Here is a 19,437-nt window from a genome sequence, read left to right as displayed (position 1 = left end):
TTGTAGTTTTACTTTTTTCTGCATTGTTATTGATAATAGAAAACAAAGTCTTAGTTTCTTGAGTTGTGTACAAGACAGTACATGGTGGATATATGGTGTATGATGGTTCCAAAACTTCATTTTTTTTAATGAAAACTTTTGAAACACCGTATATAGAAAAAAGTCTTAAAGAGTGCATAAAGAAGCAGTTTTTCAGTCATTGAATAATATGACCTGTGACCAAAGTTTTTATTAGTTTACCAAAATTGATTTAAGTACTGTCAGATGTACAATTTTCCTCATGACTTTCTAACATGATATATATCATTGTAACGAAAGGACAAAAACAGGTCCTTTGAGAGGTCTCTGCTACTTTTGGCCATTCAACTTTGGGCAGGTTTTCCTATTCAGAGTGTGGTGAGTGGTATTAAGTCAAAATGTCAAATTTTATTCAACACCTCCCGAAAAAATTGTATATTTGAACCTCCAGAATTTGATTAAAACACACTATTTAATGATCCAGCATAACTGATACATGTTTGAGAGCTCTGGTTATATATAAAAGAACATTATTTCCCTTCACTAGCTATTTATTTAAGGGTATTATCACCACTCTAAGTGAGAAGCAAATCTTGTTTTACGTTACTATTGCCTTTTCCACTATCTACAAAAGGGTACTAGAAAGTAATTTTAGAAAAATTCTTATTTTCCTCTTCTGCTTGTTAACTTTTTTCTGTTTTTGCTCTCTCAATCCCTAAATTTCCATCTTTATTTTTTCTGTTTTCCTATATCTTCTGTTAGGTTTTTTTTCGTTTTTAGTTTTTAAATATTAGTTTTCATTACATATTTGGGTGCATTCCATTTACTTCACTTATTGACGCCATACAAAATAGGCAACCAAGTTCAAGGTTCAAAAGCAATGGTTTTGAGAACTCCACTTTTAAAGTTTTCTTTGGTGGGGAGGTACAGATTTGGGCCTAAATTGATTGCTTCTTCTGTGTCAGCCATTTCCTAGTCCATAATAGAGTTATGATTTGCAGTTGACTTTTTTGTTATATTTTGGTTGGAAAACCTGAAGCAAATAGTATTTTGTTGTTGCTTGAAGGCATGCATTCTTAGAGAACTCAGAGATTAGTTAAAGAAAATTTGTGGGAAAATAATTTATTTTGTAGTTTTGTTAAAAAGAAAAAACATGTTATCTTTTATAAAATTCTTCAGTATTAAAATGCTTTTGGCATCTTAAAATCTCAGTGTTTTAAAATAAAACAATTTTTTTAATAGCAGAGTGTTAACTAATTTATATGGATTAGATAAAAGGTAGGTTGACAATTTTAATTATGAACTTTGATGTTTTTGAACCTTTGAATGTTCCAACAGTAGGTATATGTTAAAACTTGACAGATGTTCAACAATTTAATTATAATCAATTTTTTCTATTCCAAGATACGCTTTATAGCAGGAAGGTTTTAGAAATTGAGGAAGAGATTAATTGAAATTTTAAGAATATTAAATTTATAATTGTTTGCTTTCAGTCAGAAATTGGGTTTGGGAAAATGGAAACCTACATCAAATTGGAAAAGCTTGGAGAGGTAAGTAAATACTTATTTAAAAATGTAAGATTTTTTTTTCTTGTTCATCATCTAAACTTCTCTATTAGTCTACAGTTTTTGCTAACCTGGAAAAAAAAATGTAAGCACTATTGTCTGAAAGTTTATATCTTGTTCTGAAAAGGTAACAGAATGTTAGAAGGAAAAAACTTTAAGTCCTTGAAATTATCCCATCAATTTGAGAGGAAATGATTATTTTTTTATAGCTTTATAGTCTTTATTGAATCACAGAATATTGAGCTTTCTTGGTAAGAAAATAGGTGTCTATTTGTTAGCCTCCTGGCAGTCTGCTGTCTGTACTATCATACTGGAAATTATATGAGTTCAAACCTGTGAAAAATCAAAATACTCTCTTTAAGTTAAAGATAACGTCACAGAAGGAAATTCTTGGTTAATTAGACCTTGGTTTTCTTGAACTTGCTGCTACTACTGACTGATTTTGAAATGATCTCCCTCCCAGAATGAGAGATGCAACAGAAAAAAGAATTAGTTAGTAGGGACTCCTTAAGAGAGTTTGAGGGCTATCCTGGCAAAGATGGATGATATCTCCTGAATATATATATTTAAAGGAGAGTTAATGTTTAAAAACTGAAAAGTCCGAAAACTAGTAACATTTTTATAGTTTAACAATGTTAGTTACAATTTCAATTTTCAGTTACTATGTTTAGTTAGTTTTCTCAATTTCCACATACCATTGCAGGTAAAGTACCTTTGATTCTAAAGCTGTTGATCTAGTTGTTTATCTGATACAAAGTACAGAAAGTAAATTAAATATTCTCCTATATTTTCATACTTTTGAGGCACTCTGTAGGGTTATAAGTATGGAAGCTGTGCTTATGGAACTGAAAGTCCTCTTAGGTATAAGAAAAGAAAACCAGACTATCGTGTTTTCCTTGCAAGGTGGAATTTAACATATGCTTAGAAATTAGAAATTTAGTTAGGGCTCTTTATTGTGTAGGTGGTATAGATAGACTCTCATGATACTTTTGTTGTGTCTTTCAAAAATATATAGGGTACATATGCAACAGTATATAAAGGAAGAAGTAAATTGACAGAGAATTTGGTGGCATTAAAAGAGATCCGGTTGGAACACGAAGAAGGTGCACCCTGCACAGCTATTAGAGAAGGTATAATTTGATCTTTTGTGAATAAAATGTATTATGAAATTGATGTAGAACATTTTAAAACCAAGCTGCATGATAAGAGTTCATTTATTTGTAAGTAAAAAGAGCTCAGGTATAGAAATAATAGATGACTGGAAGATAAATTTAGGCCCTAAAAAAGCTAATTTCCAAAACCAAAATATTCAACAGAAAGAAGTTAGTTAATTATATTATTGTATAGCTTACAGTGAAAAACTATGAAGTCATTAAAAATCATTGTCATAGACAAATATGTGACATTGAGAAATGTAATATAGTGGCACATGGGAAAAGCTAAGTGTGAATTAGTATATACAGAATGTAAATATATTTCTATCTTGATATCAATTTTTTAAAAAACGATAGATAATCCAGAAAATGGTTTGAGGCAACTGATGAGCAATTTAGAGGAAAAAAGGTACCTTGCACTTCATATCTAAATTAATCCTAGAAGTCTCAATACATTAACATTTGAGGAGAAAAAAAAGATAATATGGAGGATATTATACTATTGGGGACAATTTTAAGTATTAAAAATATCAAACCCAGAAACATAAATGAAAAGAAAAAAATTTGATTCTGTTAAAATTTCTACAACAAATCCCCTTGGTAAATTATTGTTTCAAACTTAAGAGAGTCTTAAACTCAGTCAATTTCGGGTTTTTATAAAGACTGGCTACCACAGACCAAATAATTGACTTTCTTTTCTGTTTTGCAGTTTCACTATTAAAGGATCTAAAACATGCAAATATAGTTACCTTACATGACATCGTTCACACAGATAAATCTTTGACTCTGGTCTTTGAGTATCTGGTAAGCATTTAATAAAAATTTAGTATTTATTTTTGCTTTAATAAAACAATTAACACATTGGATTTTTTTTAACAGCCCCAGGGACATTATTGCTTAGTTGTTGGTATTTAATTAAATTAGATGCATTCAATAGCTTTCCTTTTAGAGGAAACATAAATGAAAAGAAAAAAATTTGATTCTGTTAAAATTTCTACAACAAATCCCCTTGGTAAATTATTGTTTCAAATAGCTTTTAGAGGAAAGCTATTGAATGTACCACACCTAATTTAATTAAATACCTTATTTTTAAAAATTAATAGTATTTATTAATAGTATTTAAGTAAATCAGCCATGCCCTCTGAAAACTGTATTACATAGTAAAGTGCTGTATTTTTTCAGGATAAAGACCTAAAACAGTACATGGATGATTGTGGAAACATTATGAGTATGCACAACGTAAAGGTATGTTTTAATGTGTCATTTTAAATTTTGTCTAAAGCAGAGACAAACTACCTTAATGAAATATACCATCCTCGTAACTGTTCTGCTTCAGAATTTTCTGTTTGGCATTTTAAATAGGTCATTGTCCTCTGAACAAATTTACTCAGAACTTCTGTTTACTCACCACAGGTCTAAGGATCAGACCTTTCTATAGAACCTGCTTTATTTTAAAAACCTTAAAAAATACTCTCGATGTTTCCTGTCACACTGATTATAACACAGAATCTCTTAGACATAGAATACATTTACAGGTGTAATTTGCCGTAAAAAAACCAACAAGCCTATTACATCAAAATCTAAATGTTTAAAACAAATAGAAATAATTAGTGCATTCTGCAAAAGACCTTCTTTAAATGGCAAACTCCCCTAACATATTTAAAATAGTATTTAGTTATAAAACACCAACTAGTTTTCAAGTTACTAATATAATGAGTAAGGCCAGGAATTATACAAGTATTATGAATACTAGGCTGGAGATACCAGTCTGTATTGTCAGGAAGAAAAGTAAGGTAATTGTCACATTTTCTTATCTGTATATCTAAAGATGCATATAATGCCAGAAAAGTTTGGCATAATAATCAGTACCAGATGAAACCCAAAAGTAAGATAAAAGTAAAATCAAGTAAAAACATTTGATACAATTGTATTCTTATAGTAGATTTCTTTGACTTAAGTGCTATACTCCAAATTTAGCAAAGATTTATTTATCCAAACTTAGTCAACAGTTTGTGAGAAACTATTCTGGAAATAGGCTGTCCCAGCTGTGTGTTTGAGACAGTTCGAATTCTGTAGGTAGTAACTTTAACCTTAGATTTTTTTAAAAACTAGTAATTTTGGCGGACATAAAGGAGAACCAATTTCTTTTACTAAAAGACATTTCAAAACACATGGATAACACATTGCTAAGAATTTTAGAATAGGACTTTAAGTGAATTTACATATATATTCTATGAGAATTGTTTTCATCATATTTTACATTTTGTTTTACAAGTTGTGAATCTCATTGCGTGTATTTCTGTTTGTGGTTTTTATTTTGTTTTTCCTGCTTTAATATTAGCAATAACTTGGAAAAAAATAAGTTTATCATAATTTGACAAAAATTTGAGAAGTTTATATATTTTAAGTTAGGTCTATTTGGTTGGTTAAGGTGTAAAGTGTTATTTGTTTAAATAGCAAATTTAACTCTGTACTTGTATTTTTCTAAACAAAAAGTAACAGGAATACATGGAAATAATAATTTTAAAGTTTTTAAAACACATAAATGTATAGTGTAGAAATTGCTGCTTAGAATTTCTTTAGGCCTGTTCACCTGCTGCCTTGGCGTATTCTCAATGTTCTGATGCTCTGTTTTTCATCTACATGTAAACCACAGATACATTCTTCAGTCCTCTGTATTTGAGGCTTTTTTTGCTAACTCTAGAGAACCAAAAACCTTCTGTTTTGCACATCCCCTTTTTCAACAAAATCAACAAAAAGTCTGCCATTAGCCTTACAGGAATTGCTTCTTTCAAAGTCATTCAGAGCTCTACAGTGCTAATTCCCTTTTTTGAATCATAGCAGATTTTGAAGGCTGAGTAGGAGGTGCTGAAAGTAAAGTACCCAGGAGGTGGATGATAGAAGCTGGTTTGGGTTATTTTTATATCACATAATTTGCTGGAGCTATGCAGCCCCATTCCATTCGACATCTCAGCATTTTCATAAAACCACCAATTTTTATACCTTAAAGACACTATCCCAGATCAGGTTTTTTATTTTTATTTTTTTGGAGGGAGTGTTGGGGGTTGAGGTTAGTTGGTTGTTTTGCCAGAATTTAATAATCAAACTGTAAGCCTTGTTGATAAACCTGTAAGTTTATGAGGATATGTTTATTTTAAGTCATTTTCTATAACAAGTGAACTATTGCTACTAAGACAAAGTTTTATTTCATTTTATTTTCATTAAAAAAAATAGGTAGATGTTTCAAATAGGAAACAATTATACAAGGAAAGGGCTTTATACCTATGTGGTTCCTTTTTTTTTTTTTTTTTTTTTTTTTTTACTATTCTAGGCCAGTGGCTTTTCTGTTTATCATAACCTATGCTTATACCAAAGTATACCTCATTACCTATAAGACTGACTTCTATTTATTTGTTTCTGTAGCTGTTTTTATACCAAATTCTACGTGGTTTGGCATATTGCCACAGAAGAAAAGTGTTGCACCGAGACTTGAAACCACAGAACCTCCTCATTAATGAAAAAGGAGAATTAAAGCTAGCAGATTTTGGTATGGAATGTATGAGAGATATTTATAAATAGTTCTGGGTCGTTAAGTTTAAAAGAAAAACCGTTGACACTGTGTAATTGCTTTTATGCGGGTGTGGAAATTTTCTGTACAGCGCATGAAATAAGATATTTGACAAAACTTTGGTGGGTGAGATATGTTAGTAAATGCTAAAAGGCACCGTTCTCAGGTATAATCCATAAACCCCTAAGATACTTTCAGGAGGTCTCCAAAGGTATAATATACTATCAGAATTATACTAAATGTTATTTGCCTTTTTCACTGTGTTGTTAATACTTGCACTGATGATCCAAAAACAATAAGGGGGAAAACTTCTGGTGCCTTAGTGTATAAATCAAGGCAGTGACACCAAAATACTTAGTAGTCATTGTGTTCTTTTAGTAATGGCTTAAAACTTCACTGTTATTAAGTGGTGAACTTGTTCTGGAAATTCATGTATTTTTACTTATTTAATACTTTATCATTTGTTTGGAAGGTAGGTTGCTAGGTCACACGTGTTTAAACAAGAAATTACAAGTTATTTGCATATGATTATATAAATTGTACAGTTTCTTGGGCATAGTTTATGCTGTTATTTTCTTTATAATTGTTATTCTCTCCCTCTCCCTGTCCCTCTCTTTCCCTCTCTCTCTCTCTTTCTATCTCTCCCTCTCTCTCGTCAAGCTGCATTTACCGTCCTTATTTCTTAATCCCAAAATGAATGGCAAAGACAGAGAAACCCTGCTTGACTATTAAAAATTCAAAAAGAGAATGGCAAGGGCCACCAAAAGTTACTTTGGGGGTCGCAGGGGAATGCCGTAAATGCTTAAAATTATGCTTGCAAGCCAAGCAAATCTTATCTTCTTATAGGCCAACAAGAAATTCTCATTGTTCCATGAGCTAGTACAAACAACTTTGTCTCTGTTGCTTTTAGTTATTTTTTTTATTGGTTGAATAGTAGTAAATATACTTATGATTGCAAGTAAGGGAGGGTCAGGTAACTTTGAGTATTTTATTGTAAATTGTTCTTGATCTCTATGAAAATTCTACTCTTTTTCCTGTAATCGATGAAATTCGGGTCTAGGAAGTACAATTTAGACATTTTCATCAGTAATAGAAAATGGCTTATATAATAATGTCACATCACATTTAATTAGTATGGTTTGGAAGAGATTATTTCATTTCCTGCCAATACTGAAATTCTAATTGTGAACCATGAGCTTGTTTGCACAAGCATTCTGCTTCATAATTCTCTCAGGAGTAGGAGAGTAAAGTACTGAGGACACTATAACTGGCAATTGTTTTGATGCCATCCTTGGTTTAGAATAAGTGAACTTGTGGCCCTGTCTTTGCTCCCATATAACCCACTATTGATATCAGGAAGAGAGATCAGAAAAATCTCTTCATCTTGCAAATTACCAGAGTTGGTAGGAAAATAATTTGTTATTTTACCAAGTTGGGATGGTAGAGTAAAACTTGAAATTAAATAAAATAGTGTCAACATTGCTCCAGTTGTATCCTTTAGCCATTATACTAAACAAAAGTAGTACGAGTGATACTGTTATTTTAATTTCTAGTTTCATTTGAATAACTTTATCTAGTTTAACAGAGTATTGAATTATCCTTTTATGATATTTTTAAGTATAATTTTAATAAGCTATATAAAGTTATACATAGCAGAAATCATAGCCCCAAAAATGAGTCATGCCTTGTTGTTTGAAATAAACTATATGTTAAAATAAATTTATATTTCTTCAGGTAGTTTTTAAAATTGCTTCTTCAGTATTTTAAGGCTTAGAGGTAGTAAAAACAACTCTTTCATGCCAGTGGCCCAAGAGATAATGTTGTGAACTCACACCTTTATTTCTAGATAATCAGTAAATTCCATATTAAATTGGCAAAGGAATGGCATGTGTTTTACATCATTTACAACAATAATATCTAAAGCCAGTAAGGTCCATCTTATTTTAAAATTATACATATTACTTAAAATTTTAAATAAGTACAGAACAGCAATGTAATTTATTCTAAGGAAAATTTCTCTAAATAGACTTCTACAAGGAAATTGTCAAACTCACCAGGATCAAATAACTATGTATGGTATCAGATGGGTACTAGACTTATCAGATAATCACTTGTAGGTTAGGTAAGTGTCTAACCACTGTGTTGTATACCTGAAACTGATATAATATTGTATGTCAACTGTAATTGAAAACATTTTTTTAATTATTAAAAAAATAGATTTCAGAGACAGAAAAAAAGAGAATCTTGGACCAATGGCTTCATCTTTTTGATAAAAATTGATATAGTAAATAAAAACTGGAAAGTTAAAAGGCAACAGAAACCTACGGCTGTAAGAAGTAAAATTGTTCAGCTCAATATCATTGGCTTCTTTTGCATTAACTTAAGTTCTGCTAGGAAATAATTTTGGCAAGAAAAATCTAAAGTTTAGATTAACCGAGACACTGTACTAGGAACAGTCACACTCATAAAGTAAACATAATCTCTGATTGTGAAATTACTGTTATTTAGTTTATATAAGGGTTTGTTGACCCAAGACTATGTATACTTTTAAAAAATTCAAAAATAATTTTTTTAAGATTCAAGAAGCTACAGAGTAGCTACCTCAGGCATCCTTGTGACTGGAGTCATGGTGAGGATATGGGCTGAGAAATTCATTGTAGCTATTTCTTGTTTTCTTTTCCCTCTGAAGGACTAGCCAGAGCCAAGTCAGTTCCCACAAAGACCTACTCAAATGAAGTTGTCACATTGTGGTATCGGCCACCTGATGTGCTTCTCGGTTCCTCAGAGTACTCAACACAGATTGACATGTGGTAAATATATGCAGATGTTATTGCCATTTGTAATTTTGAAAGAATATAGCCATTAAAAGGGCATATTGATAGATATTTGACTTTTAAGGAGATACTATTCTAAAGAGCCACAATATAAGCAGTGACTAAGTTCTGGCATGTAAGGTCACCTAGGTTTACATACCAGTTCTACCACTTATAACTGTATAATAACTTTATTCAAAGTACAAGCCTGTGTCTTAGTTTCCTCATTTAAGGAAATGGGAATAGTAATAATAATTATTTTAAATGGCTGTTCTGTGGATAATGTTAAAACCAAATGAGCTAATCTAAAGCACTTAGAAGAGGGTCTGGTACATAATTTAAAACAAAATTGTTTTTATTATTTAATATTCACCAAAATCTGTTAGCTTTAAGTCGATCTAAAAATAATAAAATATCATAGCCATCTTCCTCACATATCACTTTGATCGTGACACTCCTTCACTCAACACTTTTGCTCCTTCCCCCTTCATTACCTGTAGCATGAGGTACAATTCTTCAATCTGATACTTAATGATCTCCATACAATGTCTCTAAACTACCTTTTTCAACTTACTTCAGACTATTTTTCTACACAGTTGTTCCTTTTCAGCCAAATAGGCTACTCACTAAATCTCAAAATAACCTGGGCTCATAGGTACAAAGAAGAAACTGATGGTTGCCAGATGGGAGGGGAGTTGGGGGGTTTGGTAAGACAGGTATAAAGGGATTAAGAAGTACAAATTAAACGTTATAAAATAGTCAAGGGGGTATGTAAAGTACAGCATAGGAATACTGTCAATAATATTGTAATAGCTATGTATTGTGCCAGATGGGGGGATCACTTCATAAATTATATAAATGTCTAACCACTATGTTGTACACTGGAAACTAATATAAAATAATATTGAATGTCAACTGTAATAGTAAAAAGAAAAAAATAACCTGGGCTTTTCTACCTTTTCTCCTATGTACATACCAGTCTACCCATCTGAAATGCCTACTCTTTCTCTAACTGGGGCCTGTACCTAGGAACTTTCAAAACACAGATTTTCATAAATCCTTCCTGAATATAACCTAGCCTCTGGTGGCAATTCTTTCCTCTGAACTGCGGTTGCATTTAATTGCGTATAATCTTCATGTAGTGATGTCATATACTTCCTTCTGTTGTCTTGGAATGAACAATTATATTTAATTTTGTTCTGCATAACATTTTTTCTTTTTAAAAACTTACTTTCTAAACTGTAAAATTTACATAACAATTCATTTTAATCCATTTTTAAGTGTACAGTTCTCTGGGATTAAGTACATTCATATTGTTGTATATCCCACACCACCATCCATCTCCAGAACTTTTTCATCTTGCAAAACTGAAACTGTTATGTACCTATTAAACAACTCCCCACATCCTCCTCCCTCCAGCCCCTGCAACCACCATTCCACTTTCTTTTTCTATGAATTTGACTTTTCTAAGTACCTCATATCAGTGGAATCATACAATATTTGTCCTCCTGTGACTGGCATATTTCACTTATCCTAAATGTCTTCAAGTTCACCCATGTTGTAGATATTTGACTTTTTCGTGTATCAGAATTTTCATCACTTTCAAGGCTGAATATTCATTGTATATGTATGCTACATTTTATTTATCCATTCATCCATTGTGTTGTTTCCACCTTTCGGCTATTGTGAATAATGCTGCTTTGGACACGGATGTACAAATACCTCTTTGAGGCTTGGGTATATACTTAGGAGTGGAATTGCTAGATAATCTGGTAATTCTGTTTTCAGTTTTTTTGAGAAACTACCATACTGTTTTCCATCGTGGCTCCATCATTTTCATTCCATATAACATTTTAATATATAAAATTAAATTTCATATACAATTGTTAGATTGTGAGTTCTTTACTGGAAGGACTGTCTTAAACTTATGTGTATTCACACAGATACTAAGAAGACAGTATCCATTCGCTGAGCCTCCATCCATTTTTCTTCCTTCTCATATACAAATACACTCACACACTCTCCATCCTGCACTGTGTTCTGTCTCTGCTTCTTACATAAAAACATCTTGAATCGTTTGCCTCTCCCTATCCTTACTATCCACTACCGAACACACCATAAGCATTAAATCACTATCAGCTATTATTAGTGTTATTCTTCAAGGATCAGAGGAGAGCTGGACATTTTAAGTGGGATTTTAAGTGGGTTAGCAATTTTGAAATTGAGACAAGTAGAATAAATGCTAGGACAAAATTCTCCAGAGAGGTGATCTTAAGGAAAAGATTCTTGTGTGTCATAATATGTAAATGAATTACTTATCATTTTTTATGATATATTTTAAAGGGGTGTTGGTTGCATTTTCTTTGAAATGGCTTCTGGAAGACCTCTATTTCCAGGATCAACTGTGGAAGATGAACTGCACTTAATTTTCCGACTGCTAGGTAACAGAAGAAATCTTTTCCCAGTGATTTGTTTCCTGCGATTGACTAGCTAGATAAGACTATCTTTAAAAAAATATATTTAAAAATTTGATACAGAGACTAATATAAATATTATAAGAACTATAATTAACATAATTATGATAAAGAGAGATTCTTCTAGGTAACTTTTCACTTACTGAATTTCACCTTTGCCATAAAGATTTTATAGAAGGAGAGAGAAGAGAAATATTATTGAAAATTGACCTTTAGCATTTTATTAGGAAATATTTCTAGCTTAGGTGTCAATTAGGCATCATCATTTTTATGGCATCATTGCATAGTCCAAAAAAAAGTTCATATATGTTTTCTATTTCTGTCATTTCGGTTTTAGTTGAAAGTCACATTATCTATTAAATATAAATTGTTCTTTAAATTATTTTCTTAGTTCTGCCTACTTATATATTTGCATATATTTACATTTTTACATATTTTTATATATATGTAATCTTTTTTAATTAGGAACTCCATCTCAGGAAACTTGGCCAGGTGTTTCTTCAAATGATGAGTTCAAGAACTACAACTTTCCAAAATATAAACCTCAGCCTCTAATTAACCATGCACCCAGGTATTTTTTTTTTTTCATCTAAGTAAAAGCCGGGAAAACCCACATGATTCTTTTCAGTCTCATGAAGCATTGGCCACAGTAAGGATTCAGGACAAAATATGTAATACACATATACAGTTCTTAAATATTTTAGTATCTCATTTAATTGAATTCTTCCTTGTATCAGATTTTATAATTTTATAATTCAGGGACCAAAAATTACCCAAGTATGTAAATCATAGAATTTAGCTGTATACGACATGAATATAGAACATATGTATTAGAATTGTAGAGTTTATGTAGATTGTTTTCTTTTCCAGAAAGATGTTAATTAACACCTTATTCAGTACCACGAAGATCATGATGCAATTTTTCCATATTTACTTTAAAAAACCTGAGCATATTTACTTAAAAAAAAACTAAGAAAGTGTTATAAGTAAAATTTTGACTCTAACAAATGTTGACCCAACAGTATTTTAGTCAAAGTTCAGTCATAATTTGTATTTGAAAATGTAAACTCTGACCCCTCATGTCCTAAATGTTGACCATTCAATTAAAATTTCTTCTCAGACCTACCCCCAGATTCATCTAAGACTCCCATTAAAATTTGACTTATAGAATATAGTACATTTTAGTAAATAACATAGATAATAACTTACCTCTTTGACTTTATTTTTCTATCTTAAAAAAAGTAAAAAAAGACACCAAGATACCAAATAAGGCCAATGTCTGTTTTACTCAAAAGCCATTCACGTTGCTTACAACATAACACACTCACTGTAGTTTCATTTATTCTGCAGCTATGGAAGAATAACAATACAGTTCTGACACCAAAAATATTTTTAAAGTATTTATGTGAATTGATGTTAATATTGTTACCATAGCAGCTAATAACATTCTAAGTAGACTTGCTTGAGAAGAATAATATGTGCTGGACTTTTTGAGTGTACGTATCTTTCCCAAGCAGCATAAATTCTGTTTTTGTCGTTTATATATTGCTTGCCATTGTAATGTCAGGTGTATACAAGGTCGAAGCTCTTCTTTAAAGCAGATTCTCCATAACCTTAGCACCTAGCTACAAAAGGAGCTCTGGATATTTGTCAGAATGGCAAACTACAAAGGATTGAAAGAGTCTGGAGAATGTATAGTCCACAGCATCCAAATATCCAAGGAGCTCTGGATATTTGTCAGAATGGCAAACTACAAAGGATTGAAAGAGTCTGGAGAATGTATAGTCCACAGCATCCAAAGTACCCACAGTACCCACTAAGAGCACTCGGCTGGGAATATAATCTTTATTCGTAATTGTGTTTTTGCCAGTGAAAGGCAGCAAAATAGTACTCGTGATTGCTGATCAGGAGATTATCCCATTAAGATAATCCCTAAGCCCTCTACTCCCTGATATATTAATTTCATCACTATAATTATCTATCTTTGTCGACTATATCATTGATTTTGTAGCTCTTTTTAAATAAGTTTTATGAAGTTATTAAAGCATATTTAAATTGAACTTTATACCTTCTAGTACCCCGTTCTCAACACACTACCCTGTAAAAAAGGTCAGATTTCCTTTTCAGGATATAAAGATGTTGAATGGACTCATCTGTTTATCTTAACCACAGTGATACATTTTCGGGTCATTTGTCTCCTTGTTTTCACTTGTATAATAGGAAAATGATGCTTTTGTACTCTTGCCTTAAATGGAGCACTATGAAAATTGATGCAGTTTACTTAAACTTTCCCAATAAATAGAGCTTACTTTGTTTTGAGACAGAATGGTGATTTTTAAAAAATTCTATAGTTTTTAATCATCTGATTTATTCTTGAATATTGAAAATTCGAATTGAAGCCTAGTTATTTATGATTTCTTCTTAAACAAGTGGCAAGATAAGTCTTATAAGGATAAAATAGATTTGAGTCTCTGAAAGCACCAAGATAGGCTAATTTAGAGAACTTGAATCTCACAGATTAAAACAGTTGGAAATAGTTTTATTTGAAAAGTTACTATTAGCTAAAATAAAAGAGAATAAATTACCATTTGTGTCTTCTTGTTTTTAGGTTAGACTCTGAAGGAATTGAGTTGATAACAAAATTTCTTCAGGTAAGTTACATCTTTTGTAATTGTTAAATGGGTTAATTTTCTAAGCCTCAGTTTCTTCATCTGTAAAATGGGATCAGTAATACCTCCTTCAAAAATTTTTTTATGATAAGATTACTGTAGCGTCTAGCATGCTTAAAGGCATATGCTTACGTAAAAAAAAACAACAAAAAACAGTTTCTCTTAATGTGTCTGGTGGGTTTTCATTGTAACCTAGAACATTTGGAGGTAATCAGCTTCTTGCATAGATCAACTATGTCAAGGCCATGCTCTCTGCAGTCCGTGTTCTCTTACGTTCTTTCTTTTCCTTATACTACTGCCATACAGGCTGTTGCACCTCCAAATACCATTCATATCTTTATTCAAACAGGAAGAAATAGAGGATAAGGGTTGTGTCCGCTACATTAGCCTTCTTGTATCTGGAAAGCAGTCTTTTCCAGAAACCCCTGCAAGGCTTTTTCCTAAGTCTTGTAAACCAGAATATTAATTGTAAGAGAGGCTAGGAATTGAGAAGCAAGATTGTCATAATTGTCATAATTTTCCCAAACTTAGAGCAGTCGTGATTCATGATGTTGGAAGCAGGGACACCTTAAATTCGTCTAGCTTATTTCATCAAAGAAAAAAGAGAAATGGGTATTGAATAGATAATTTAATAATGTCTGTCATAAAGGTATTGGGTATATTTTCCAATGATCCATTGGTGTTCATGAAGAAAAGTAACACTAAAGGTCAGATATTTTAATTTTTCATCACTTTAGAAAATACAGAAAAATCTAAATTTTTAAGATCCAACTTTATCTTGGAAATTTGGAACTGAGATATAATCATTACTGCATAATCTCAATAGCAGCTCAAATATTAGCGTATCTAGAGTACCTCCCAATTGATTCTTTAAAAAATAGTCATTTTATTAAGCAAAATAAAAGTAGTACTAACTCCCCAGTATTTACGGTATTTTACAGTATTTAGAGAAAAAGTTAATAAAGCAGTTCTTTGTTTTTCCACAGTATGAATCTAAGAAAAGGGTTTCAGCAGAAGAAGCCATGAAACATGTGTACTTTCGAAGTCTAGGACCAAGGATACATGCTTTACCTGAAAGTAAGAGAAATTCTAAAGCGTTCTCCCCTTTCTTTATTTTCATTTGTTTAGGGCTGGAAACTGGAATAAATTAGGGGTTTAGGAAGAGATTGCTATTGGTTTTTAAGCCTAAAATTCTAGCCTTGTAATTATATCTGAATTCTTTGAAGGGAGGTGTATGTCTTGTTTGCCTATGTTTAATTTATTTCTTTAAACACGAGCACATTGGCACTGCTCTGTAAGAAATCATTAGCAGTTAGGCATGGGTCATTAATCTTATTGGACTTTAAGTTGGAGGATGCCATATAATGATAGACATTGTCATTAATCCCAATCTGGATAGCTTTGATTTCAGAATTGTTAAAAGTGGATTTCAGGCAAAGAACAATGAAATACAACCAAAACATGTTTGTTTTCTTAAGAAAGTAGATTTCCTTTTCAGGATATAAAGATGGTGGCAGAGATTGGAAATGAGAACAATGAAGTACAGGTGTTTTTTTAAGATGATATTTACTTTTCATTATTAATATCGAGTTGTATAGTTTGAGCTAGACAGTTATGTAGAAACTTATTCCTTATTCTTCTCTAAAAATCTGAAGATAGTTTGAGGACCTGATATCTTCATGCCTGATATTTTCATGCATCACAAGGAGGAAGAAAAAGGACAGAGAGGATAAAAACCAAGTAATACATTTTGATTAGGTCTCCCAACTCCAGTAAGTCCTAGAAATAGACAATGTATATTCTGCTCAGAGAAACACATACTCGAAGCATGATTAAAGCAGAATTTGGATGGGGAGGGGTTCTGAAGTGAGATTATTTTGTTTGGTTTTCTTAAAATATTGGGACAAAGGGGAATATATGTCAGCAGGGCTATAACCTTGTAAGTGTATAAATGTTTCATATTGAATCAATATATATTTTTAAACTTCCATCTATATTTGGATTATATTTGTTTTAATAATATTAGACCTGATAATTTTTGTCTGTGCATTTTAGGTGTATCAATATTCAGTTTGAAAGAGATTCAGTTGCAAAAGGACCCGGGTTTTCGAAATTCGTCTTATCCAGAGACAGGTGTGTTTGTCATAAACCATTTCACGTGTCGATCATGAAGTTTTGTGTGGAACCAAGTTTTTGGTTTATAAATTGATCAGTAAAATTATTGATGTAAAAACCAATGTACAGTGCATTCCACAACTGTGTATGTTTAACATTGCACGTACTCACTTTTCTGTATGATGTGGGCAGCTCAGTAATTCTTCAGAGAAATCTGACTCAGTCAAGTCAGGGATCCTGAAAACTGCAGATGACACAAAGACCTTTTACAAGTGGCCTGGCTTGATCACTGCACACGCCATCCCTGGTACCTGAGGCAGAAGACACATCTTGTGCTTCCCTAGTCATCAGGTTCATCACTTCGAAGCATAGAAGCTGTAGACTGACCCTATCAACAAAAGGGGCATTTAAGACAGTGCTGATCACTCCTACCATGGAATATTAGCTTTTGCTGGTGGGAACATTAGCTTCCTAGAGTCAACAAATACTGTATGTGGGATAAAACTGAACCTTGAACTGCCTCATAAAATGACTTTATATTTTAGGACATGGGAAGAACAGAAGACAGAGCATGCTCTTTTAAGTCTGATAACATGGTTTCAAGCCCAGCCCCCAGCCTTTCTTACCAATCAAGGACTCAGATCTGAAGGCAAATATTTCTTTTGGTGGACTTGGAATCTCCGTTTGTCTACACTGTCCTCTTCACAGTGGAGTCTTTTTATTTCAGACCTACAGATTGTTTTTTTATATTTGTTGTCACAGTGTGACAATTTTTTTGTACAGTTGATTTTAAGGTCTTCTCTGCCATTAGAGCCAGTAGGTTACAGCTATTGATGTAACTGTAGCTGCAATTTTTGTGCAGAACTGAGAAACACAGTGCATTATTTATTGCGGAATCATTGCTGCTAAATAACTACTGTCTGTTTATTTAACACAACAGTTGAATGCCTGAAGAAGTTGCAGTGGCTTTATTATATGTGAATGCATCTGTTTCTCCTCATGAATTGTTTTACTGCTGCATTTTTTGTTTGTATGTTTTTAAAATTAAACTGCAGTGTTTCCTGGAATGTAAATTTAGCTTTGCTTAACAGTGAGCCACCTTGAACACTCTAAGTTCGTGCTCTATAATCTATATAATTTTTTATTGAACATTGGCGAATAGAGTAGCTAAAAAATTGATAAGCACATTATGTTTAGGAAAGCATGTGATTCAGAAGTTGATTCAAGCAAGTGAATTACCTGACATTTTGGGGATCTCACATTAGAGACTAGTAAATTAAAGCACCAAAATTATTTATTTTTACCTTTCCTCATTTTAGAGATATTTACTGCATATTATTGGATATTCGTATACTAATACACTTAGTTATTTTACATTGTGCTTTAATTTAGTTAAAACTGTACAAGTCCAATCAAACATGGGAGGTCTTGTTTTTGTTATTGTTTTTTAAATACAGTTATTTTCTTAGAAAAGATGCTGTGTCATTGAGGAACAATTCATTTCATTTGGGGGCTGTGTGTCAATAACATTCACTTGGAATCAGCTGAAAGCTGTCTTTGAAATGAGCCATGAGAAATACAAATGAAAGAAGTGAGAACTTAGAGGATTGTTTTAAAGCATTGTGTTTACCAGATATAGTAAAAATTACAGTTTTAATTATGCATCTCTTTGAACATCATAAACATACCTTGGTGTTGGTAACAGTGTTTTAAGCATTTGTGTTAACTTTTAAGGCTATTTGTTTAGTGCATCTTACAAACTACAAATCTTAATTGGTATATTTTGAGATGGTCATGTAAATTCTTGACTTATATATCATGAAAATAGTCATAACTTAATTTTTTTCCTGTCATTCACTGTAAAACATTCAGGGGTCCTACCATTTCTGTTCAGGAAATCTTGTAGCTTATTGTTATTTAACAGTATTAAGTGAATTTTTGTATATTTCATTTTAACTTTATTTGTGAATAGTGATCGTGGCATGTTTGGGGTGTTATTTTAATATTTCATGATACTGAAATTTTAATTTTTTAAAAATTTCTGGAAGAAACAGATTCATGTGTAATGGTGAATATTGGACCACTACTGCTTTTCACACTTGTAAATTAGTTTTATGTTAAACTCTGTAGCCTAACAAACTGCTGTTATTTCTAACTGACAGACATGTATTACTTTGAAGATTATAAATATTAAGTGGAAATTCCTCCATTTTGTTTTGAAATTTATAATAACAAAATCTTCATGTTGTTAAAATGTGGTTTTGTTGAGTCAGTTCTTTCTGGGGGATGAAGGCTGTGCAGCTTTGGGATCATTTTCTTTTATGGGTCTCATTTCCTAAGATAAGTCTCACTGTGCCAGTAATACTTAATTTATATTTGTGTTGGTCATTCATTTAGTAATCTCTACTGTACTTTTATAGGATAGCACTCTCAATTATAACATGTTGTAGTTTTTGTCTCATGGGTTATATATTTGATTTGCAAATTTCACAGTTATTCATGTTTGATTCTCATATATAAAAGATAAATATATCCAGTAGTTATATAAAATTCTTCGTAGGAAGTCCAGGAATGTTTCTTCATTTTTATTAAGGAATCTGGTTTTTGTTTTTGTTTTTGTTTTTGTTTTTTGATACTTGAGCACCATTCAGATCCTGGAAACTTTGCAATGAAGAGAATTGAAACTCAGAAATTTTGAACCTTGAACACTTATGATTCATCTTAAACTGACAAGGTTCATAAAGGTAAGACAGGATGACTTTTGTTTTCATTCCAAGTGATGTTGTTAACATACTGAATATGTTCATTCCAGGTGTAGAGAACTGGCTGCTTTCTATTTGGTGCTTTATCAACTTATGTTTGAAGTTGACTTGTTAACATGTTAAAAGAATTTATCTTTTGGACCTAAGACAATTCATGAGGGGTTGTGTGTGTATGTGTGTGTATGTGTGCTATTTTTTTTTTAATTTTGGTAAAATATATGTAACATAAAATTTGCCATTTTTACCCATTGTAAATATACGATTCAGTGGCATTAGATTCACAGTGTTGTACAGCAGTT

At 31.9% G+C, this 19,437-nt stretch overlaps 1 protein-coding gene across 2 annotated transcripts in view; it reads left to right on the top strand.

Moving 5' to 3' along the window:
• The window catches only part of CDK17 (cyclin dependent kinase 17), an 80,170-nt gene extending 61,540 nt beyond the window's left edge, over positions 1-18,630 (top strand). Inside the window, exons 6-17 of one of the 2 annotated variants that reach the window (XM_011365922.2) lie at positions 1,512-1,568; positions 2,599-2,713; positions 3,447-3,541; positions 3,920-3,982; positions 6,161-6,284; positions 8,995-9,115; positions 11,462-11,559; positions 12,058-12,163; positions 14,201-14,243; positions 15,248-15,338; positions 16,317-16,394; positions 16,922-18,630. In XM_011365922.2, coding sequence (XP_011364224.1) covers positions 1,512-1,568; positions 2,599-2,713; positions 3,447-3,541; positions 3,920-3,982; positions 6,161-6,284; positions 8,995-9,115; positions 11,462-11,559; positions 12,058-12,163; positions 14,201-14,243; positions 15,248-15,338; positions 16,317-16,394; positions 16,922-16,959 — 1,029 coding nt within the window. In that variant the 3' untranslated portion in view covers positions 16,960-18,630. Of the gene's footprint in view, positions 1-1,511; positions 1,569-2,598; positions 2,714-3,446; positions 3,542-3,919; positions 3,983-6,160; positions 6,285-8,994; positions 9,116-11,461; positions 11,560-12,057; positions 12,164-14,200; positions 14,244-15,247; positions 15,339-16,316; positions 16,395-16,568 lie in introns of both variants that reach the window. The other variant, XM_023533980.1, reaches the window with a different exon arrangement.
• Positions 18,631-19,437: the final 807 nt, after the last annotated feature.

This window comes from Pteropus vampyrus, unplaced genomic scaffold, assembly GCF_000151845.1.
Source record: "Pteropus vampyrus isolate Shadow unplaced genomic scaffold, Pvam_2.0 Scaffold116, whole genome shotgun sequence".
NCBI classification, from domain to species: domain Eukaryota; kingdom Metazoa; phylum Chordata; class Mammalia; order Chiroptera; family Pteropodidae; genus Pteropus; species Pteropus vampyrus.
Note: the sequence above shows the minus strand (reverse complement) of the source record. Positions and strands in the feature narration are given on the sequence as shown.